General features: G+C 49.4%; 1 protein-coding gene across 3 annotated transcripts in view; it reads left to right on the forward strand.

Annotated features, from left to right (window-relative positions):
• galnt13 (UDP-N-acetyl-alpha-D-galactosamine:polypeptide N-acetylgalactosaminyltransferase 13) overlaps positions 1-23,202 on the forward strand; it is a 39,879-nt gene extending 16,677 nt beyond the window's left edge. For 2 of the 3 annotated variants that reach the window (XM_064310064.1, XM_064310065.1), the window contains exons 4-12: positions 2,061-2,227; positions 2,528-2,735; positions 4,075-4,245; positions 5,885-6,002; positions 6,551-6,731; positions 11,974-12,113; positions 13,271-13,369; positions 13,959-14,093; positions 20,229-23,202. In XM_064310064.1, coding sequence (XP_064166134.1) covers positions 2,061-2,227; positions 2,528-2,735; positions 4,075-4,245; positions 5,885-6,002; positions 6,551-6,731; positions 11,974-12,113; positions 13,271-13,369; positions 13,959-14,093; positions 20,229-20,369 — 1,360 coding nt within the window. In that variant the 3' untranslated portion in view covers positions 20,370-23,202. Of the gene's footprint in view, positions 1-2,060; positions 2,228-2,527; positions 2,736-4,074; positions 4,246-5,884; positions 6,003-6,550; positions 6,732-11,973; positions 12,114-13,270; positions 13,370-13,958; positions 14,094-14,550; positions 14,581-16,148; positions 17,050-20,228 lie in introns of those variants that run through there. The other variant, XM_064310066.1, reaches the window with a different exon arrangement.
• Positions 23,203-24,183: the final 981 nt, after the last annotated feature.

Below are 24,183 nucleotides of genomic sequence, written 5' to 3' on the forward strand. Positions count from 1 at the left end.
TCGTGATTTCGTGGGAAGGATATGTCTTCTTTGGTCTTGAAAACCTTTACAGCTGTGGTGAGCGACTGCGGAAGTGTAAACTATCGCTCGTGAATTTATTCGGCGATTTACTAAACACCCTTTAAACCTGTTGTAGCAACAGCATTATTCTAACAGCGGATTTGTTTTATGATATATTTTTACAACAGTGATAATACTTATGCAGTGGTTGTTCGTACCCTCCAGAAGAACCCCATTCTTCTGAATTAGAAGACGTAACTGAATGTGGAAGTAAAGGCTATTGGGGCTGCATTTTTCACTGCCTCTAATCAGTTGATGAAGAGTAAATTAAACGTTAAAGCAACTTGTAACGAATGAAAAGCTCGCCAATAAAAGATTTATTGTTCGAGATACCGAATGATAGATCTTGTCGGGTTGATCTTCTCAAGCACGCTAAACGTGCTGTAAATTAGCTGTGAAAGCTCAATGGGGAAGGGTTTTTGTTTGCACATGTCGTGGAGCGAATTGAATCGCATAATGAAAAAAGAGAGAGTCGTTTCCCTGAAAGATTGCCGCGTTCGTGGTGCGTCGCTGATTTGGAGAAGCGCTTCCTCTCTCGTTTCTCGTTCTTAACTATGCGAATAAGCAGCACGGCTTTCAAGTTAAATGCGTGTTTTGTTTCTGCGCACGGATCTATAAACCTAATTGCCTCAAAAGCTTTTGTGTATCGAAAAGATACGCCGCCAGGCAAACGTTGAACAACGCGGTTGCAAAATAGCAAATCCTGCCGTGCCACTCCTTGAATAAATTCAGAGAGAAAAGGAGAAACCCCAGCTACTAATTAGATGAAGAGAAGGCAAAACAGTGGCATGTTTACAACCCGAAGGTAGCAGATTCCTTCAGATCATTTTAATAGGATGCAAAACAAAGGAAGTGCAAGCAGCAGTTGTGATGTCGCACAAGGAAAAAGTGGAAACCTATGCAGGCGTTCCTCAAAATGGTTGCGGAGCTCTGCTTGCAACCAGGAGGTTGTCGGATTTATTCCCAAACAGTTCACTGCCGCTGCAGCCCAGTGCGAAGCGACGTGAAATACGCGGTTCTGAACAGCGGCTCCTGCTGGGCGTGTAAGCGGCGCGGTGGGAGGGGAAGCTCGAGTGCGCGGCAGGCGGGAGTACCGCGAGGCTAAAGCGCGTCGCGCGACACAAACGCGACGCTCCGGCGCGTGCGTGGGCTCCGTCCTGCCCCCATTCTGTCACTCTCTCCTGTCAGGGACCCCGGGGGGGGGGGGAGGCGGGGACGGGGGGGCGGCGGAACTCCACCGTCACCTCCCGCGTCCCCCGGCGGACGCTCGGTCTTCGTAGCGAGCGCGCTCGCTCGTGGTTTATTTAACGGCGGGCCGCGCTCCCGCACGCTCGCCTTCTCCCGCCCGTCTCCGCCGGGGTGGTAAGAGAGTTCCGCCGAGACGTGAAAATGGCCTCGTTCCTCTCAGCCCGGGCGCGGCTCCTCTCCCGGTTCTTCCCGCCTCCTCCTCCCTGCCAGTCCGAGCCATAACGGACACGTGCCCTGTGTGACCGAATCACCAAGAGCGTAGTGTTTTTGGCTGTTCCACCGTTGGGGTTAAATCCTGAGGAATAACTGAAGTCATATATCATGTCAGAACCAGAATGTGGTCTTACAAGTTGAATAAAATGATTGAGGAAGCACAATGGGTTTTATTGACTCTTTGAGGTGTGAGATAACAAATATGTGATTAGAATGTTCTTAACTTGAACATTCTAATGCTGATGTAACAATCACTACTGGTAATTGAAAGCAATGCAGTTCTAGAACACTGATTTTAAAAAAAAACCAGCTTCCAAAGGTTCCAACGAGCTAAGGAAACTCACAGAGAAGGGAAGGGGAAGTCATCAGGCTGGCCAAGTCCATGGGACAGGATGTAAATCAGGTTCTTCCCCAGTCCCAAGACACGACAACAAGATTGCTCTCCTCAAGTCAAGGCTCTCTCTATTTGTCCCACACCCTAAAACATTTCAGCCACGAGAAAAGCCCCCTGGTTTGCTGTGGTTCTTGTCACTTGCCAGCTGCAAGACGAAGGTGTACCCGGACGACCTGCCCAACACCAGCATCGTCATCGTGTTTCACAACGAGGCCTGGAGCACCCTGCTGCGCACCGTCCACAGCGTCATCAACCGCTCGCCCCGCCACCTGCTGCTGGAGATCCTGCTGGTGGACGACGCCAGCGAGAGAGGTACCGACGCCCCGCCCCGACTCTCACTCTCTCCCGCGGGAAGTCCGCTTCGCAGTCTAGAAGCTTGCGTCTGAAGTTTTAACTGTGGTTGTCCTGCTGTGCTGACAGTTTATATGATATGATATTTTGGGAAGTTAAATTTGGGCAGCAGAATGTCAGGGCGATAAGTAATGATTGTGACTAATGCTGTGAATGCTGCCAACTTCGGCGCGGGGGTGGACGGTGTGGAAGAGAAACCTTGTCACAAAACGCTCACGTAGCGCACCGCGCGTCGCCTCTGACACTCCCTCTCGCGGGCAGACTTCCTGAAGGAGAAGCTGGAGAGCTACGCGCGGACGCTGGAGGTGCCCGTGAGGGTCCTGAGGATGGAGCAGCGGTCGGGGCTGATCCGGGCGCGACTCCGGGGGGCGGCGGCCACGCGGGGTCAGGTGATCACCTTCCTGGACGCCCACTGCGAGTGCACGGCGGGCTGGCTGGAGCCGCTGCTCGCCAGGATCAAAGAGGAAAGGTCAGAGTTCACCCGGCTCTTCGTTCTTTCTTAGTTTTTTTGTAGAGTATTACAAGAGCTTCAGCGTTTTGTATGCAATAGCAAAATGGCTGGCAGAGAGAAACCAATTTCTGGTTCACTTTGGAACTGAAGTTCTGTCTCTGGTAGATACAGTGTTGTGGTTCAGTTGGGAACTTGAGTTCTGTCTCTGGTAGATTCAGTGTTGTGGTTCAGTTGGGAACTTGAGTTCTGTCTCTGGTAGATACAGTGTTGTGGTTCAGTTGGGAACTTGAGTTCTGTCTCTGGTAGATTCAGTGTTGTGGTTCAGTTGGGAACTTGAGTTCTGTCTCTGGTAGATACAGTGTTGTGGTTCAGTTGGGAACTTGAGTTCTGTCTCTGGTAGATTCAGTGTTGTGGTTCAGTTGGGAACTTGAGTTCTGTCTCTGGTAGATACAGTGTTGTGGTTCAGTTGGGAACTTGAGTTCTGTCTCTGGTAGATGCAGTGAGAGTGAGCTCCACTGTTTCCTTTCTTTGATATGGGGAAGATAGAGCCCACGATTATGAGAGGTTAGAGCTGCAGAATCACTGAGCTTCTGTCTGCAGGAACCCAGCCTCTGATCAGGTCCCTTTCCTATCCGGCTGTGACGCGTGACAGCTCTGTCAGACGCAGCCTTCTATGGTTAACGCGAAGGAACCCCTGGTGGTTGTCGCTGGCTTGCCAGTGTCGGAGAAGAAAAAAATCTGTGTTGAGTTCAAGGAAAGTTTATGGTTAAATGTTGGTTAAAAATGATTCCGCAATTGGGCTTCTGTGTTGGACAGAGATGTAAATCAGAGACAGGGATGTATAAAGGCCATTTTAAACAGTGGTGTTCCAATATAATTGTATTTAATTAGCAAACGGTTGTGAACATGGCGTTCTGTCAGTGCACTCATCTTTTGTGTGGTTTGTATGAATAATATATGCTCTTCTTCCTCAGCTGATTAAGCTGTCTGTGCTACACTGGACTTGCTGTGTTGATGCGAATCTTATTTTACAGACCCCTGCGGTCAGTAATCCAAAATAAAATATTTTTGTATGAAGATGAGCTCCTAATGAAAGGAGGAATTATGTGAAATGTTCAAGTGTGTAGTCAGGACCCGAGCCATTTTCATTTCTGTTCTTGGAAGGAAAAAAGGTTTGGGGCTATTTCCTGTGCTAATGATTTATTCACCGTAACAAGGGAATAGCTGTTTGGTTCTGCTGGCCACAGTTTTATATTTAAGACATTATTTAAAGGAGACCTATTACCCTCGTGTTAAGAACCGCGTTGGTGCGCTAGTGTTTCTGCCACCCTTCAGTTATGGTTCCGACCTCTCGCAGGAACGCCGTGGTGTGCCCGATCATCGACGTCATCAGCGACGACACGTTCGAGTACATGGCGGGGTCCGACATGACCTACGGCGGCTTCAACTGGAAGCTGAACTTCCGCTGGTACCCCGTGCCGCAGAGGGAGATGGACAGACGGAAAGGGGACAGGACGCTCCCCGTCAGGCAAGTGACCGGATGCGGGCGGTCCAGGCTTGCGGTCTCAAAATGGCCGACGAGAACCAACGGATTGGCCAAAGAGTTTTCTTTTAGCAGTGAGTTTAATGAAATAATGAAGAGAACACTCTTGCGAACAGGTTTTGTGAGACTTTTAACGCTCTCCCGATATTAATGTTTGCTTGCGAGGGCCCCCGTTGCTTCTGGTCCACAGGAAAAGGAACGCGTTTCATTAAGAGTAAACTCCGAGCATATGCTGCTGCGTTCCTGTAATAGACTTGGACAGCTGCTCGCTAGCAGAGCGATAGTAGTGTTAGCAACATTGGAGTCATTTATTTGGTACGTAGCTGGGTTTTTTACAAGAAAAAATTCATAAGATGTATTGTTTTTCTGAAGCTGGCTATGTTTCAAATTTGTTGCAGTGCAAGACCAAGCGTAGATTATTTCCTTAAAACATACATGGGTGGTCGTGTGATGTGTTCATAAAATAGCTTTATATCCAGAGTGTAATGGGGTGGTATCCTTTGAGTCCCTTTTGAATGCAGGCATTCAATACCGCGCTTGCATTCAGTACCAGAATGAATTCTATTTAAAATGTGAGCTGTGCTGTTGCTATGGAAGAGTTTCAGCTGAACAAGTGAATAATATAAATTACATTACATTACAGCCATTTAGGAGACGCTCTTTTCCAGAGCGACTTACACAGCGTTCAGCATAGCATTTCACATTGCATCCATTTATACAGCTGGATATATACTGAAGCGATGCAGGTTGAGTACCTTGCTCGGGGGTTCTTACCCATTATACCACACTGCCACCCACAGTGATGGCAGATTACCTGATAAAAGCAATGTGCGAAAGAAGGAAACAGACGACAGAGGAGACGCGGATCCAGCAAATCAAAGAGAAGATTCGCGCTGCTGCTGCTGCTGCTGCTGCCGTTCGTGTGAGGCCTCAGCTGCGCTCAGCGTACGCTAAATAATGAACCGCGCGGACGCAAATAGCCTCCTTTCACGCCTCCGCCTCAGCCGCCGGCCCGCGCTCGCTCAACGGGGCAGCAGCGCCGCGTTTTGGCCGAACGGCTCCTCGGGGGGCGGCCGCGTTCGGCCTCGCGGTTTCCCCTCGCGGGACCGCCAGTATCCGTGGAGCGCCGCGGTCTGTAATTTGCGTATAGCTTCAGGAGGGGGGAGGACGGCGCGGGGAGCCTCAGGTTGTAGGCCCCGGGGGCGGGTGAGGGGCCGCTTCAGCGCTCCCCGCTCGGCGCTTGCGGGCGTGCCGGTGTGCGGCGCCCTGCCGTGACGTGAGCAATCAGTGGCGTTCACATTTTCATCGGGCTGGAAATGACTGCTCTGTGTTTCCCCGCTAGGCTAATAGTCATGTACATTGCGTATTGGAGCAGATATAGCATTTTTCTTTGCTTCCAGTCACCGTGGGTACGGTTAAGGGGGTAATGAATGTTTTTTGTTGGTTTTTTTTGAGCGACCAAAATGATCAGCTGAAACCTATTTGTGTCCTTCACAAGTTTTTTGTTTCCCCCACGAAGGCCACCTGGTTATGTGATTTTGAGATGAGCTTTTTTGAGTGAGCTCATTGGCAGGGTCTCACTGAGGTGATGCATCGCTCTGCTCCTCCATCTTCCTCCCTGCAGAACCCCGACCATGGCCGGAGGCCTGTTCTCCATCGACAGAGCCTACTTTGAAGAAATCGGAACGTACGATCCCGGAATGGATATCTGGGGTGGAGAGAACCTTGAAATGTCCTTCAGGGTAAGGCCCTCATTATTCATCTTCTCTCCTTACCACAGTTGTAGTGTTTATGAATGGCTTTGCTGTCTGATTTGTTTAGTTTCCTACTTGTCCCCCCCCCCCCCCCGCCCCAGCCAGTAGAGGGCGTGTTAGAATTCAGACGGAAGGAAACAGATTCTATTTCTGAGGTGGTAGCGGGTGTAGTGTAAGTCTGGTATTGTGGTCTATGGAGCGAGGAAGAAAGACAGCAATAGAGGTCATTTAAAACGCACACCATTGTGTTATAAAATACATAAAACCGGTTCAGCACACACGTGTTAGAGAAAAGAACATGCAGGTGTATCCCGTGCTTTAGATACAGATACCAGACACCTGCTGGACGTCCCAAACTGTGAGACCGAAGACAATGTGAAACTCCTCCCGTTGTGCTGAGGAACTGTCCTGTGCCATTTAAACCACCTCCTGCCTGGCGGTCATATTTTCGCCCGATCGTCGTCGTAAGGGTCTGACTGTGAGCGGGCGGGCGCTCCTCTGTCCCCCCCCCTCCCCCCCCCCCCCCCTCCACGCAGATCTGGCAGTGCGGCGGCTCGCTGGAGATCGTCACGTGCTCGCACGTGGGCCACGTGTTCCGCAAGGCCACGCCCTACAGTTTCCCCGGGGGCACGGGCCAGGTCATCAACAAGAACAACCGCCGCCTGGCCGAGGTCTGGATGGACGACTTCAAGGACTTCTTCTACATCATTTCCCCAGGTACCGCGCGACTCCCACCCCCCCCACCCCCCCCCCCCCCACGTTCCTCCGCCGAGCGCCGCCGTCCCCCGTCCGCCGAGAGCCCGCTCAGAACTCCGCTGTAAATATTTCATGGAACGAAAAGCGAGAGATGTCGAGTCGACTGGAATGCAAACTCGCTCTTCGTGGAGAATAACCGGGGGCGTGACCTCGGTGTAATCAGCACTGTTCTGCTAGCGATAGCTATCTAGCTGCGCCGGGAGGACTCCCCCTCCCTCCCGCGGGCCTCTGAGTGAGATGCGCTTTTGCTGTCTCTGGAGCCTATCTTTGGTTGCGCAGTGGAAGGCAGAGCTTTTCTGTAAGAGAGACAGCGAGTTAGCTAGTGTCTGTTAGCACAGTTTTTTAGGCGCGTGAATGCGTTGGTGTGAAAATGAATCCACGCTGGGTGCGTTTACATGCACACCATCTTCTCTGAATAACGGCAGTACTCTGACTACTGAGACGTTAATCTAAACGCCTCTGTCTGATTATATCTTTATTGGCGTGAGGTCATAATGGGCGTATTCAAAAACCGCTTAAGACACCAGGATTTGGCCAGTCTTTCGATTGTTTAGGTGCATGCAGACGTCTTACTCCTATTTCTATCAGCTTGTTGTAACTGTGTAACTCAGAAGTCGAAAATCCTGGATGAAAACAAGCATGTATACTGTATCTGTTGAGCATATGCCCGTTATGGAAAAATAATGTAAATGTGGCTATTGGAGCAATCACATTACTCATACCCATGTATACACAATAATCTAAATACTAGCATTTCAGCTAATTACTCCCAATAATAGGAGTATTAGGAGTAATAGGAGAATAGGAGTATTCATGTGAACTTAGGCATTGAAAGCTAGTGCATTCCTTTACAGTGATGTGTAAAACAAAGTACACCCTCTTTCAGTTCTCTGGTGCTACATATTAGGACATAATTAGGACCCTGATGTGGTCCTCACCAAGTCCTAACAGAAGAGAAGTCTAACGTTGTGCGAGTCATGTGATAAATAACACAGAACAGGTTTTACTTTGCCATTATTTATTAAACTGAAAGTAAGCCCACATACAGGAGCCTTCTGCGAAAAGGTGCACGCTCAGTGCCTCCATATCAATTAAGAAGGTAATTAGAACCGGGGTAATTAATCCAGTCCACGCGATCAGTTGAGGTTACATTTTTCTACTGATAGGACTTAGTGAGGTTGATGAGGACTCAGTGAAGGTTAATTATGTCCTAATATGTAAATCCATACAGTTAAAAGAGGGCGTGCCTTCTTATTCACATCATTGTATATTTGATATTTCCTTGATGTGTGATGACGTTCTTCTGTGCACTGCAGTTTCTTTTTAGCCCTGGGTGGCCGTGACCGTACTGTACGTGCGGCAGTTTGATTGGTTCCCTACTGGTCACATGACACAGAGGAGGGCTAGAGGAGAGAGTCTAATATAAAAAATACAATTTCACACTTTCTGTGTGAATAATTATTTGGAAACATGACCCTTTTTTAGAGGCACAGGTTATGCTCATTGAAGCATATGGCTTACGGTTGGCCACTATACTTGCTATATTGCCATATTTATATTCTTTTTTAATTGTTTGGAAGTCATTTCTGTTTATCGTCTGATGTACACTTGTACTTTGGTCCTTGTAAATTGTCCTCTGTGATTTATTTCATATTGGGCATCAAAGCCTGAATGGAGAGAACTAATATGTGAAGTCTATGATTGTGTAGAATGGTAAAAATGAGTTTCTGTTTAACATCTGGTAATGTGTAAAAAAAAAAAAAAAGAAAAAGATTTTCCCATGGCTGCAGGATTGCGTTATTGCAAAGACCTCACAAGTCGATTCTGCGGAGTGTGTCTGTGTGCAGTGTGGATACGATGTGTGTGTGAGCGATGTGTGTGCGAGCCATGTGTGTGTGAGCGATGTGTGTGCGAGCGATGTGTGTGTGAGCCATGTGTGTGTGAGCCATGTGTGTGTGAGCACGATGTGTGTGTGAGCCATGTGTGTGTGAGCCATGTGTGTGCGAGCCATGTGTGTGTGAGCGATGTGTGCGTGAGCGATGTGTGTGTGTGAGCGATGTGTGTGTGAGCGATGCGTGTGCGAGCGATGTGTGTGTGAGCGATGTGTGTGCGAGCCATGTGTGTGTGAGCGATGTGTGTGTGAGCTATGTGTGTGTGAGCGATGTGTGTGTGAGCTATGTGTGTGTGAGCGATGTGTGTGTGAGCCATGTGTGTGTGAGAGATGTGTGTGTGAGCGATGTGTGTGTGAGCGATGTGTGTGTGAGCTATGTGTGTGCGAGCGATGTGTGTGTGAGCCATGTGTGTGTGAGCCATGTGTGTGTGAGCGATGTGTGTGTGTGAGCCATGTGTGTGCGAGCGATGTGTGTGTGAGCCATGTGTGTGTGAGCGATGTGTGTGTGAGCGATGTGTGTGCGAGCGATGTGTGTGCGAGCGATGTGTGTGCGAGCGATGTGTGTGTGAGCGATGTGTGTGTGAGCGATGTGTGTGCGAGCGATATGTGTGCGAGCGATGTGTGTGTGAGCCATGTGTGTGCGAGCGATGTGTGTGCGAGCGATATGTGTGCGAGCGATGTGTGTGTGAGCCATGTGTGTGCGAGCACAATGCTGCTGCTGCTCAAAAAACAGCCCGGTTGCTCCGTTTGCCTTCCTCGCACACGCAAGGAATACAAACGACAGCGTTCAACGTCGTCTTACTGGTGTTGTCACTCGGCACCCACTGGTTGATATTCGGCCTCCAGTGGTGGTGCGTGGAGTCGTAATCACGAATATCAGGGTGCTCTGGTGTTAGGCTACGTGCTGCAGAATGGTGTGAACATGCGGCTCATATACTTGTTCGCCTGAGTGTAATTCACAGTTTAGGCGAAGTAGCCGCTAGTTCGCCGCCCCGCAGTCGTATTTATGTCTGCGTGCCGTTAGCGCAGAGACGCTACGCTCGCCGCGGTGGAAGCGGCGGCGGCCATGTTTTATTCATGATATCGCCCTTGCGAGGTTTCGGGATGTCGGAACAACGCGGCGTCGCGTTGCAGTCCAGGGTTTCATTCAGAATAACTTCATGACATGCGCTTTAGGTCTTGGAATTTTTTTTAAATGTCTCCAACACAGTTCACCAGCGCTGAAGATCTGTGAAGCTTTATCCGCCACCTACAGGCGGGCTGCTGTCACTGCACGCGCCAGCACGTCAGTTTAGCTCCGCGTTTAGCACGCGAGGCCTTGTTTCAGGACTTCTCTCTAACGCGCCCGCGCTGTAGAATTACTTCCACACGGTGTTCCTGGAAGAAATGCTGGGGTGTATTTTGGGTTCCCTGCAGTGTTTTGTGAAAAGGGGTCATGGGGTCGGCGGTGCGTGAAGCGGAACGTCTGTCTCTCGGTGCGGTGCGTGGGTTGGTGGGGGGGTTGAGTCACCGTGCGTTCGGCTCGTTTCAGCGGAACGCCGCGTTCAGGTGACAGTAATGCGCTAACGAGCTTTTTTTAAGCGGCCGGTTTTGCTCGAGCGCACGGGCGCGGTCGTGACTGAGCGGGGTTTCCAGCGGAAGCCGCCCCGCCCCCCTCCCCCCCTCCCCGGTCGAAACGCGACCTCGGGTTCCCCGAAGCGCCAAACCCGCCGCGAGCATGAGCTATTGCCCGTCACCGGGCCGCCGGGGGGCGGGAAAGAGTCTCCGCGGCGCCGCAGACCGCCGACCGCCGCGGCGCAGTTAGCGCTCGGTAATCACGGCGCGCGGGAGAGCTGCTCTCTCCCGCCGCGGGAGCCCGGCCTCACACCGCAGACCGGAGCCTCGGCAGGGAGGCTCATCCCGTATTCATAACTGACTCCGCACGCGCGCGTGTGTGGCCTCCTCGCCAAAGCGCCAGCCTCAGCCGTTCCTGCAAACGCATCGCTAACGAGTACGTTTTTTTTTTTTTTTCGCTCGGTTCGCGGCGTTTCGAAAGGTAGCTCTGAAGTTTTAAATATTGATGATGATTTCTGCGGTGAATAATTTTCGGAGAAGCGGCGGAGAGAGCTCTGAGAATTTAGCCCCTCGTGGCTGTCACTTGGGGGGCGAGTGCATTCGCAGAGCTTAGCAAGGATTTTCCCTGCCTCTAGGTGCCACGGTGTCAGCGTTCAGTATTGTCACTGAGAGGAACAAAGACAGCTGTAATCAAACTAATGGGCAAGCCTGCTCAGATACCCAGGATGCCGTCTTAGAGGAATTTCCCAATCAGATCGTAATTAGAGCGCAGATTTGACCTTCTGGAATTCATCACAGCTTCAGACGGCTTAAATATGAAACGAATCGGTCCCTTGAGCCACTTGTCATAAAGGTCGCTTAGCATGCTTTTCTTTAAGTGGCAGTGACTGATGATGTTAGAAATTTGAAATTGTCTCAAAGGAAAAAAAACGTCTCCAGAGAAGTAAATCTAATTGTTTTTTAAAGAAAATAAAAGGAAAATACATGCAGTTCTTGCAATGTTTTGCTTGATTTACCATTCAAAGGGTCGGTCAGTCTAACATATCACAGATATAAGACGCAGTCGTGTGACATAGAGGGTCCCCCTGGTGAGCAGTCGCGGTACTGCAGCCGGGTCTCACGGTATCCTGTAGTGGTATTGCTGCAAACTGAATACACATGAAGCCAGGTTTGGTGCTGCGTGTGCTGCAGAGCCGCTGCTTGTTAGAACCTCTGCAGTAAGAGGGCTAGCATCTGTATCAATTACAGGGGAAGAGCCCGGACGCTATTAAGGACATAAAGTCCGCCATGCAGTGTGGAAAACAGCCTGCATTGATTACTGCAGACTGCCTGTGCAAGCCAGTGGCTCGTGCATTATAGAGACTGATTGGGGAAGAGATACAATGGCGCCAATTCTGTTGTTCTATTTCGCGGTAGTGGCTGAGAACTGCTACAAGCACACGCATGTCTCTCACATGCACACGCATGTGCACTGCTCTGGCTGTGTTGTGATTTATAAACGCATTATCACTCACATCTTGACGCCTAACTGGGTCCATTGAGATGTCTGGCAAGGAGTGGCTTTCAGGAAAAGTGATGTGTTTTGGGATGGGGTGAATGACGTGTTTTGGGATGGGCAACTATTAATCTCTTTTGAGCAATGAACACATAAACATGAACTTACACTAAGATATGGAATAATGGTCAGAGACTTGTGAACCAGGTTTGTGGTTTAATGGGTTTTTCCTCGGTCTGAAAGCGGTCCTGTCCCTCCTGCAGGCGTGGTCAAGGTGGACTACGGGGACGTGTCGTCGCGGAAGGCCCTGCGCGAGGCTCTGCAGTGCAAGCCCTTCTCCTGGTACCTGGAGAACATCTACCCCGACTCCCAGATACCCAGGAGATACTACTCGCTTGGTGAAGTATGATGTCCTCCAGCTCCTGCCGTGCCGAGCGCGTCCCGTGCACACACTGACTTGACACAATGATGCGAAAACGGGAACCCTCCAGAACAAATCCCGTCGGCTGAGGACCGGAACCCAGCCGCGGCGTCGCGACCGCCGCCGCCGCGGTCGATTCGGGCGTCTCCCTCCTCGTAGAGATCGCGGTTTGGGTCTGAGCCCCGCCCGTTTTCTCAGGGGTTGGGTTGACGATTAGGTGGGAGGCGGGTGCGTTCTGACCGATTAGCGCACGGCGAGCACGCTGAGGCGTGCGATGGAGGGGACGGAGAACAAAGCGGGACGAATACGGGACGTGCGGCGGGAACTCGAAGCGGAGATCCGGGGTGCGAGCCCAGAGGGATTAGGCGGTGCTCCCTGGCTGGATTCGGCAGGGCGCCGGGTTTTACTCCCGTCCGGGACGCGCCGCGGTAAAAGCCGTGCGGGCCGCCACGCGGCGGCGCTGTCACTTCCTGCTCCCGCGCGAGCTGATCCACAGCGCACAGCAGCTCGTCCCTCTTACCGCCGGATCCCCCGGCCTTTTATATTCTAGAAGAACGAGCGCCGTCGCAACTTAATCAGCTGCGTACAGAACACGCGATGCCTCACCGGCCCCCCAGAAGTGTATTAGCTGGATATTAGATGACTCATTAATTTCCCAAAACAAAATCAATATGAATTAGGGAAACTTAGAGAAATCCTTTGCAGAGCCAGACTTCCTGATTTGTCAGGTCGTTTGCGTTACTAAATAATGTCCCTAATTAAGTGTGTTTCCTCGTAGAGTTGCGCCGGTTTGTGAACCGGTTTGTTCTTTTATAATCTGGCTTTATTCAATAGTAAGCGCCGTGGTGTTATGATTTTGCAGCTTTGTTTGTGTTGCTTATCAGCTCGTTTGAGAAACGTGAACTTACGGTGAGTCTGGAGGTGGGACTTGAAGTTGACGCGCCAAAGCACAGGGACAGAATTAGGCCTACCACCTGATTTACTTCCTGAAAAACACGGGCTAACATTAAAGAACAGAGCCGCCACTTACGAGAGGTGTTGCCGATTTGATATTAATGCTAATCCCTACAAAAACATTTTAAAATTGTCTCTGTTCAATTAGAATCTTCCGGTTTGTAACTATTCTCTGTTGACCACAGATCAGAAATGTGGAGACCAATCAGTGCGTGGATAACATGGGGAGAAAGGAGAACGAGAAGGTGGGCTTCTTCAACTGTCACGGAATGGGCGGGAATCAGGTAAGGGCTGGAGATGGAGTCTAAGTTATTTATACATTACACTCGCTTAGCACCTAGTGAAGTGTTAAGTCAAGTAGGCTGTAATTCAACATCTTAAGTATTAATTAAAGTGTTAATTCATTCAAACAGACTATATATTGAACATGTATTCTGTACTAGATCAGCACTGATTTTACACTGAGCGTTTTGCCATGCCAATACTTTTATCCAGAATTACTTGTAACACTGGTAAACATCGCTTAACAGTGTTACAGTCAGGAGTACAAAAGTGAAATATCATGAAGAAGGCATAGAAAACCCATTTATAATCAGTATATGTAAAGTTAGCCAAACAAACCTACAATTTGTATTGTAAACAAGAGAAGTAAATATTGTCAGATAAAAACTGGTGCTGTCTGAAGAGGTGTGTTTTCAGTCCGTGTCAGAAGGGTGGGCGGGGTTTCGGCTGTTCCGTGGGAAGCTCCTCCCACCACCGGGAGCCCAGAACAGACAGAAGACGTGGCTGCGAAGTGCTGTATCATTATCGGAACGCGTCTGTTCGCACCTTCGCCGGGGAGACGCCTCACGCCCGATCCGTGTGTGCGCGCAGGTGTTCTCATACACGGCCGATAAGGAGATCCGCACCGACGACCTGTGCCTGGACGTGTCGCGGCTGAACGGGCCCGTCGTCATGCTCAAGTGTCATCACCTGAAGGGGAACCAGATGTTCGAGTACGACGCGGAGGTACGAGGAACGCCGCCGGTTTCTGCCGTCTCAGTGCGCGTACGCCGTACAGCCGTACCGCGGGTTGCCTGAGCAGGTCTCGTCTCATCTTCATGAGGAAAATCCTGAACGCGAATTTCGGCCACCAGGGGGAGCCGTAGAACAGCCGTAGATTCATAATATGCATTACATCAGCGTTCGCGGTTGTGTAATGCGACTCAAAAATGTCTGCCTCAGAATTGAACTGAAATGCTTTCGGATAACTTGCTAAGAATTATTCTGTGAAATGTTTAGGGTGCCTGGATGTAACTGAAAATTGCAAATGTCAGCATTATGCTGAAGTCAGTACCAAGCGAGCACCCAAACAAGCACAATGTATATTTTTTATTATGCAAAGGCATATGTCTGATTGTGGATGATACATAGACGAAAATGCATTCTTGCTTATTCATTAAACCCTTGTTTTCTTCGTGTTCAGTATGTAGGAAAGTGGGAATATGATTTTCAGGTAAGATGCGTTCGGTGTTGTAGACGACTGCCAAGTGTAGCTTTCTTTGTCAAGTGAATAGTTAGTCCTGTGTCAGATCACCTGTTATCTGTCAGTAGTCAAAGTTCTTCGTCATTTGATTAGTTAGTAGTTTTCTGCCAGATTATCCATCTGTAAAAAACGATATTGCACGCGACTATTCTGACCTAGTTTCAGAGTTCCGCATTTGCCTTTTGTTTTTCATATAACACGAACGGTTTAATAATTGATAAAAAGCGGCTTTGACTCGCGTAAATGGGCTGTCATTGCTGTCAGTCAAATTCCTATTTTTAGAATGTAGCGTTCCCCGTGGGGCTGACATTACTGCTAAACCGATGGTATTATCCCCCTAATGTATTCTGAAGTCACCGTTTAACTCTAGAACAGCTGGGTCTCGCGCTCCTTTAAACAGCCAGAGACCGTTAAAATATGCTTGCATTTAAACTGCGATCGTATTTAAATTCAATATTTACGATCGCTCATAATGCTCTATCATTAGTAGTTTAATTCTCTGGGACTGCCATTTTGTGAGTTACTCTGCGGCCAGAAAAGGTGCTTTCCTCTTCCGTGTCCAAGGGTGGAACAAAGTAAATTTCTTTTTGCCACAATGTACTTCTCTCTCAGTGACCATAACACTTCACCCAGAGGCTCAAGGAAAAGTGACAGATTACATTTCTCAGAAATAATAGGTCTCAGTCTTGTGCAACTGGCTGTAGCGTCACCCGGGCAGGGTTTGAATTGCCGGCGACTCCTCCGGCCAATGAGGCGCCCGCGTTCTTCGTGCGGTAGCCGAGCAGGAAGTGCGGTGCTCCGGTGCAGTGGCTGCGCGGTTCGGTTAGCAGACCCAGATTTACAGGAGCGGCAGCCGGACACCTGTGCTAACACGCAACCTCCCGAGTTCATGGACGACGCCGCTGCGTCAGCATTCAAAGCATCTAATCACCAATTAGCATGGGAACGCGCGGACACTGGGAGTAATGCGAGACTCGAGCTCACCCACCGGTTCTTTTAAGTGTTCAGAACAAATCAATGGATGTCAGGCTGTTATGTGAAATAGGGCACATCTTAAACTCTGTTAAACTTTGGCAGTTTTGTATTATACGGAAACAACTATTTACAGCTGGGCAGAGAGCTAATAAACATATTTTTATGGGTGCTGTCTGACACAATACTTACTGTGCTCCTGTTGTAAAAGATGTGCTGTGCTGTTCTGTGCTAAATATTAAAGATTAACTATTTTAATATGACCAGTAAAAACAAAGTTTTTAAAAAATGTCGAATTGTTCAATATGGCGGTTTTGAAAACGGTCCTGTTTCTGGAGAGACTCTGCATGGGGGCGTTCACCCTGCACGTGTACGCAACGCTGTCCACACCGACGTTCGCCCCCCTGTGTTAGCGTAGCGGAGATGACGGCCCCCACCACTCCCTTCACCCCCCCCCCGCGGTGGGTGCGAGTCTGACATCTCTTTCCCCGCCCCACCCCCACACGACGGGTGTGCGTCTGACGCCTCTGTCCCCCGCTCCCACCCGCCCCGTGTCCGTCCCCCAGAAGCGCACCTTCCTCCACGTGGCCACGCGGTCCTGCCTGACCCTCGGCAGGCTGGAGGACGGCTCGTTCGGCCCCACCGTGGAGCCCTGCGACGCCGGGCGCCTCCAGAGCTGGAGCCTGAGCAACTACACCCGCCGCGCCGTCTTTAGGAAGGTCTTTCACAGCCCCACCGATTACTTCCTGTAGCCGCTCGCACGTGCGCACAGGTACGCTAACTTAGCGTTAGCACTGCTATCAGTAGCTGTGTCGTATGAAGAGCTAGTCCCTTTTGGTGGTAGCAGTTGTCTCTCAAATAAAAGAGTTGATTGTGTGTCCCTTAGCTGTGTTATCATGGAGTTATGGGATATTTCTGTTGGCTTTAGTATTAGATAGTTCTCAACTCATTAGTTTAGCTTATTATGTCCGCTCGCTGTGTTGTGGGCAAATCTAGTCAGTTTGGTGGTAGCAGTTGAGTCTCAATTGAAAGTGTGTATTGTGTGTTCCATAGCTGTATTGTTATGGAGGTGTGGAATGTTTCTCATGGCTGTAGTATTACACAGGTCTGGTCTGACTCATTTTGTGTATTACGTGTTGACGCACGTGGCGCAAAGTTGGAGAACGGCGCTCCCCGTCGCCGCGGCGAGGCCGCCGTCGTAGGCGTACGAGAACGCTCGGAGGCGGTGTGTTTCGGCGGCATTTACGACGACTTGCGAGCGACCTTTCGGAAACGGCTGCGGGAAGAAAAAAATAGAGCAAAGACACGCGAACCACGGCGGACATCCCCCCCCGACAGCCCTGAACGACGACGCGCGCGTGTCGCGTCTCACGGGACCTTTCACGTGGCTCCCGCTCCACATAATAAATCTCACTCCACATCTATTTTCCAAGTAAATATTTTATCTCGACGTGCGGACGGAGCAGCTCCACGCGCCCGCGTGCGGCGGCCTTCGAGAGGGGGGGGCCGAGCCGAGCGGTGGCGAGGCGAGGGGGGCCGTATTTTTTTAGCGGCTAGTTCGCGCGCGGCCCCGAGAACGTGCCCTCCCTTTGTTCACGGGCCCTTTTGAAGTGCGCCTCCATTGTGAGGGGGAGGCTTTCATGCCGGCGCGGCGGCGCGGAGCGAGAGAGGGGCTTTGGAGAGCGTCCCCCTGACCTTGGACAGCTGCGCTCCGCTCCGACGGCCCCGCTTCATTCTCCCCGGCCGCCGCACTTCAGTCGGCCCGCTCCCTTTGTGCTCGGCCCGGCCCGGCTGTCCGTCACCGCCCGCTCACTTGTCCTGCATATGTATGTGCGTCTCTCCGCTTGTCAGGCCCACTGTCAGTGTTTATCTGCTGCTCTCTGCTTCCCTGCCTGCCTGTCTGCCTGGCTCTCTCTCTCTCTCTCTCTCTCTCTCTCTCTCTCACTTTTTTCTTTCTCTTTCTCTCGCTTTCTCTCTGTCCCTGATTCTGTCTCTCGCTCTCCCTCTGTTTTGTTCACTCTGTCTCTCTCTTTCTCTCTTTCTCTGTCAGTTGCTTTCTCCCTCTCTCTCTCGCTCTCCCTGTCTCTCTCTCTCTCCCCTGCCCTCTTTCTCTCTGTCCCTGACTCTGTCTCTTGCTCTCCCTCTCTCTTGCTCACTCTCTTTCTCTAAGTATCTCTCTTTTCCTCTCTGTCTCTCTCACTCTCCTTCTCTCTCTCGCTCATCCTCACTCTCTCTCTCCCTATCTCTCTCTCCCCCCTCTCTCTCTAGCTCTCTCTCTCCCTCTCTCTCTCTCTCTCTCCCTCCCTCTCTCTCTCTGTTATATTCTCAGTTGCTGTGTTACTCAGGCTCATGTCCCTGCTGTGTGTGTGGTACTCTGGTACTCTGTGTGCTAGCTCGCTCTGCGCCGCGCGGCTCAGGCCGCGGTGTGCGTGCTGTAAGGTGAGTCACGCGCGGGGCTGGGGCGTGATGCGGGCTCCTGCTGGAGGTGAGGTGTGAGGCAGCACGGCCTGCTGGGCCCGCGGCCACGCCGAGCCAGACCAGGTCACATGACTCGCCACTCACCCGCCTGCTTACCTGTCAGATTAACACCCCCCCCCCCGTTACGTCTCCACCGACACAGAAATAAACCGGGGGTGTTATAATAACAAGCAGGTGTGGCGCTTCCGGAACCTTCTCTTCTTGTCTCCGGTACTGTACAGTTCGGCCCACTGAAAAGGCTTCCGGGTTCTCCGACGCCCGGCACCGGTCCGCTCCCTCAATCTCGGCGTTCGAACGCCATCCGCCGTCCGGCGAAAAAATCACGTAGTCATTAAACGGGAAAAGTCCCGGTCGGGCGGGCTCTCCCGCGTTTCCGTTCACGGATAAAAAAAAAAGAAAGAGACGGACGGATCCCCTCGCCGAGGGCCGAGCGTTAGGAGCCGCCGTCGTTTAATTAGCGGGGCTCAGCTGTGCACACACGCGGGGAGCGCCGCGCTAGCCTCCCGCCCGCCACGCCGCCGCCGGGCCGTGGCGGGAGCGCTCGCTGCCAGTCACTGGCGCTGAAATAATAATGAGCGGGAGACGTGGGCCCGCATTTTTTATCCCTCCATTAAACATGCATCCGCGGTGCGTTTTCGTGCCGCCCCTTCGAAAAGTGGGGCATTGCAGCACGCCGAACTCGTCCGAAAAGTTTCGCCGCTTTCTCGTACTTTGTCGCGCGTTCGGCGTCGGTTGGAAGGAGACGTAAGTTCGCCCCAAAGATATAGTTGGAACGTGGCTTCGGGTTCACCGTGAAAGACCGAGATGGATCATTTCGACGTCGTTAAAGGCACGGAAGGCTCCACCTGTCGATGTTTTCTAGGGGAAAAAAACGAGATTACGCCGTTAGCGTCTGTGGCGGTTAGCCTCCTCCGTTTGTTTACGACCTTCGCCTCTTAGCTTCTCGTTCAAACGAGTTTAAACGTTGAAGTGAATTTTGGCCACTGATGTAAAATAAATATATTCTGCTTCATCGAAGCTATTTAGAAATTCTATTCTCTATTGCTCTTTTCTCGAATACAGAATGTTTCGCATGCTTTTAATCGTTACAAAGGGCTACTCTGGTTAATAATGATCTTTCATTTGAGGGTAATTGCACTAATTATCTAGCGTTAGTGAAATGTGCATGCCATGGCAACAAATGGCATGAGCACCTAATCCTACGTTTTCCTTTTTTTCCTGGAGTACAATTTTCTTTCAAGCCAATCAAATTCAATCAGATATTTTGAGGTAAATCATTGCATTGCTTTTCTCACTGATATGCTAAGAGCGTTTGGGTCCTGGAACATTCCCTGTAAATATTCCCAGTATATACATTCATTCCGTTTCCTGGGTTTCTTTCTCATTTTCATAGGACTATAAATGTGTTCTCAAAATATATTTCAACAAGAAATATGTTCTCAAGCTCTTGTCATCGTAATGGTGTTTCTAACTAGAATGTTCCGCGATGTTCTTGAATCATTTCATGTAAACTGGGTGGGTTTGGTTGGTGTACCTTCCCCAGCTGTGTAAAGATGTAGTTTAATACACCCCTCCCCTGTTTTGAATTCTGTTTCATGAGGCGAATACAGAGTACCTCCGTCTTCACTGCTGTGACCGCTCTGAAAAATAAATTCCTACCTGCAGCCTCTGACAAAAATTCCCCTGTAGAAAAAAATAATCATTTCACTGAAATTCCTCTCAGATGTGGTGGCACTTTGACAACAGTTTTACCCCCACCCCCTCCAAACGATCAGTTAGATTCCCGTCGCTGACGGGCACATTGTGGCGGGCGCAGTCGCGCTGTACGCCGCAGAACGCGGCGCCACGCCGCGTGCTAAACTCCTCCCGAACCTCGTTATGATCCGACTGTCGCACCTGCCGGAGCTGAGAGTCGCTCGACGCTTCGCCCGCGCGCGTCCCCGAGGACGTGAGGCGCCTCGTCTGAGCGCGCTCGGGCCGGGGGACCGCCGCTTCCTGTTTCGCCCCTCGGAACACGTCCGCTCCTCCGCGTCCCTCCAAGGCTCCGCTAAAGCGGAACCGGGCGGTTGGCGTCCCGAGCGGCCCCCGCCATCGCGGCGGCTTGTTTTCGGGAGGTGCTCAGCCGCTTCTGCGTTTCCTGTCCCTTCCCTCACCCCCCCCCCCCGCAGAGGCTGACGCTCCTGCACGTCAACAGCAACCAGTGCCTGGACATGCCGTCGGAGGAGGACAAGATGGCCCCCACCCTGAGGGACTGCACGGGCGCCCGCTCCCAGCAGTGGCTCCTGAGGAACATGACGGTGAGCGCCTGAGAGGAGACCCCGCCCCCCCGCCCCCCCTCCCCGCCCCACCCCACCTCGGTCCTGACGGGGGACTGCCAGCCACAGACCGCCACGGCCACTTCCTGTCACGCGCATGGCCCCCACCCACACTTCCCAAACCCCCACTCCCCGCACCCTTTGTACCCGGCTTTGGGGACAGGTGGCCCGTTCCACCTCTCTTCGCGACCCCCGCCCCGGACGCTCCCCTCGTCCGGTACGACGCCTCGCGTGTCTGTTTTCGGGGTCTGTCCGGAGACGTGTCGTCGCGCGACGTAGCCGCCTTTGGGCCCGGCGGCTGTGCGGTCGCTGGCCTGCGTCGACCCGTTGTCCGCGGCGACTGCCGCTCGGCGGGGTGACGTCAGCACTGCCGCGTGACCCTGGCGCACGGCGGGATTTACCCCCGCCCCTGTGGAGAGGTCTGAATTAGCAACAGCGGGTCTGCAGAGACTTCACAGGCAGGAACGGACCCCGCGTTCCTTCTTTTGTACACGCCAGCAGTCTGACGTGGCAATCAAGCTTAATAAAAATGGATTCCTGTTTTGCCCTTAATTAATCTTTTTGTTTATCTGTCTTCATGACATTTCATGTTTTAAAAGTGCAACCACTGAATTTAACCACTGAACTGAGTCCTGATTCTGGAACGGCAATGTGGTGCGAGTGCTCGGAAAAAGTTTGAAAATTGTTTAGCTGTAGAACATGTTATCGATTGCAGAAGAGTGTATCATAAAACATTGAGCGCTATGACTGTTATTCAGTATGGGACGTAATTATGAGGATTTGTATATATCAACAGTATCTGAGGCGTTTCAGTTTATCAAAGAAGTCAATATGATTTGCCTCAGTTATAAACGTGAAAAATGAATACTGTGAACTGAATGCATCAATCAAAGAAAAGTCACATAAATATTGCGTATATCATATAGGAATTATATATATGTGCAGTGCATTTCTACCATGCACTGCAAATGGACTAAAATGAATTATCAAAAGGATTACGTCATGCAATGTTCAATTATTAGGGTCTCTAAGTGCTTTTTGCCCCTTTTCAGAGTGATACTGCATATACAGTAAATATTTATTACTGATGCCATTATGCTGTTTTCTTTCATTATTTTTATATGTTCATGTACATGTATAATTGAATGTCCGAATACATTTAAATACACAATTCGGTTATCAATGTGCATATCTCATGTTCACTGTATTGAAGAGCTTTTGTTTAAGGTTATCTTTCTCTTTTTTACAGTGGTTCAGAATACAAAAGGTAAAATAGAGAATAACGGACAGTATATGAACTGCTGTTTTTAGCTAAAGGAGGTTATCTTGGGATTGAAGCGATGCATTAGATATCATGTAATATTTGTCTCTGCTCTTTGCTGATATGTAAAAATTCCTTTCACTGTAGTATATTATGACAATCTTTGAAGAAAGCATGTAATCTGTGGTATATGACACTATAATTCACACTATATTTGCATTGCATCGAAGAGGTATGGTCAATGACAGCCATTGAAGTGCTATATATAACTGCAATATTGTTTGACATGATTTAACACAGTCTAATTGTGTTGAGTACAAATATCTGTTCAGTACATTACTGTTAAACTCACTGAACTCACTATTGTAAATGCACCAACATTTCTTGTTGAAGTATGTAGTTTTAGCCTTTGGCGGTAACGCTATACATTAAGTCGCAGCTATGCCTGTGCAGTTAAATTATTACTAATTTGGTAACAAGGGGTTATTATTGAGTAACTGTAGGGTAGGTACCATGGAACAGCAGTTAGCGATATTCTTACTAACATGTGAATATTTTTGCACTCATTTGTCACATCTTCATGAAACATAACAAATACACCTTGCCTGTTAATTTCACTGTGTGTCTTCTTGATATGGAAGGATTAGATTTTAGCAGGAGATATGTAACAGGGCCGGCCTTGTTTCGGGTGTGTATTTACTCTAACAATGCCACTACCTGTTGTTCCGTGTTACCTACGTTGGAGTTACTCAGTAATAGTCTCATTAGCCTTACGCGATTAGTTACATTTTAGCTAAACAGGTATAGCTGCAACTTTATGTGTAGTGTTAGCCCTTTGGCACTAATTCACACTGTTAACGTCTATTGGGATTTTCTTTTCTTGACATATCACTAAGCTTACATTTTCATTATGTTTACATATTGTAAATACTATTTACAGTAATGTTTGAACACCATTGTACATACAAAAATATTTTTGTAAGAAATAGCTATACGGAAGCCCCACGCCAGTGCGCAACATTGGTTTCCGCCCTAAATCGAATTGATCTGCAGCGTTCGTTGTATATCACCTTTCATCCGAGCCCCGCAAATACATGTAGCATTCAGCGGACGGTCAGTCTTCAGTCCACGGCCACAGAAGGGGGGGTGTCGAAGAAATTGCGGATTTCTCTCTCGTACCACAGCTTGTGAAATCCTTGACTCTGCCTGAAGAATGATTGCAATGATTGACTCACATATGTTGTTATTTCTGCAGCGGAACAAGGTCAACGTTTTAAATTCTGCCGTTTTATTGAATTCCCCCCGTCCAATCAGAAACTGCGTACGTGTACTGTCGACCTTGAGGTCAGATCACAAAGGGGCTTTTTCAGACCGCGGCTGCCGTCTGTGCATGAATAAGGAATAGCGATGTGGTTTTACGTTTGTTTCGGTCTTAAAGTGATGCTACCTGTTTGTACATTTTTGTGAAGACTAAAACGAAATCCTTTATTTGTGACAAATTGACAATGCTTTTATTGATAATGAATGAAACTGTGAATTTCAATAAATCGGCCTAGTGTGCAATAATATGTGCGTTTATTGCTTTTAAATTATTTTTACTCTCCACAGGTCAACTTCAGCATTGTGAAACCCCAAGCCCTTGTAATTTTGTGATTGACATCCACAGATGTGGAGTTAATATGAGATTCGAATATAGAATAAAACTGAAAATGAAGAACTGAAGAGATAGGATAAGATCAGGATTAGGCGTAGATGACGCTTATATGTCAGTCTCCTTCCTTAAGATCATTTTCTTGGGCTTAAACAGGACTTGAAGTGAAGGTTGAGGGTTAAAAGTCTAGTAATTATAGTTAAAAAATGCTGCCCTAGTTCCAAGATTAATATAGCGCTGATCACTTAAATGCTTCTTCATGAGCTGGAGATGTTTTTAGTGTTTATAGTAATTACATACCCTTGGATATGCAGCATGCACCCACTTCTTGCTTGTAGAAGTTACATCTAGGCATTGAAGCTATTGAGACATCATGACCCTCTTTATAAACATTGGGGTTCGGCCAAAAAAAACCACTCATCCATCATGGCTGTTCTCTCCATACACTGAACGCACATTCACTAACAGTAAAGATTTGTTTCAGTTTTTTAAACATTTCTCAGAGTTATAAGTGAAATCTGTTTATGTGTTATTGATAAAATGATAATGAAACGGGGCCTCAATATAAAAGACTGAGGAAGATCCACTGTGGGCAAATGCATTAATTACCCAAAAAAGTGAAAACAATCGACAAAAGATAACGAGACAAGTTCCACATTTGTGCCTTGCGTGCCTCAGTACACAGAAAGACGATCCACCTATCACGTCCTTCTAGTAGTAGTTGATCTCCATTTCGATGACGACCATTCTCAAACTCCAGTCCTACTAATCTGAGTGCCCCTCTAATATTGTTTAAATGTCTAGTGATCTGAGACCTATAGTTCTGATTACACATTTATGTTACCCAATTTGACGTTTTAATTCAAATTTCATTTATCTCAACATAGCACACACCA

Source organism: Anguilla rostrata, chromosome 15, assembly GCF_018555375.3.
Source record: "Anguilla rostrata isolate EN2019 chromosome 15, ASM1855537v3, whole genome shotgun sequence".
Lineage (NCBI taxonomy): Eukaryota > Metazoa > Chordata > Actinopteri > Anguilliformes > Anguillidae > Anguilla > Anguilla rostrata.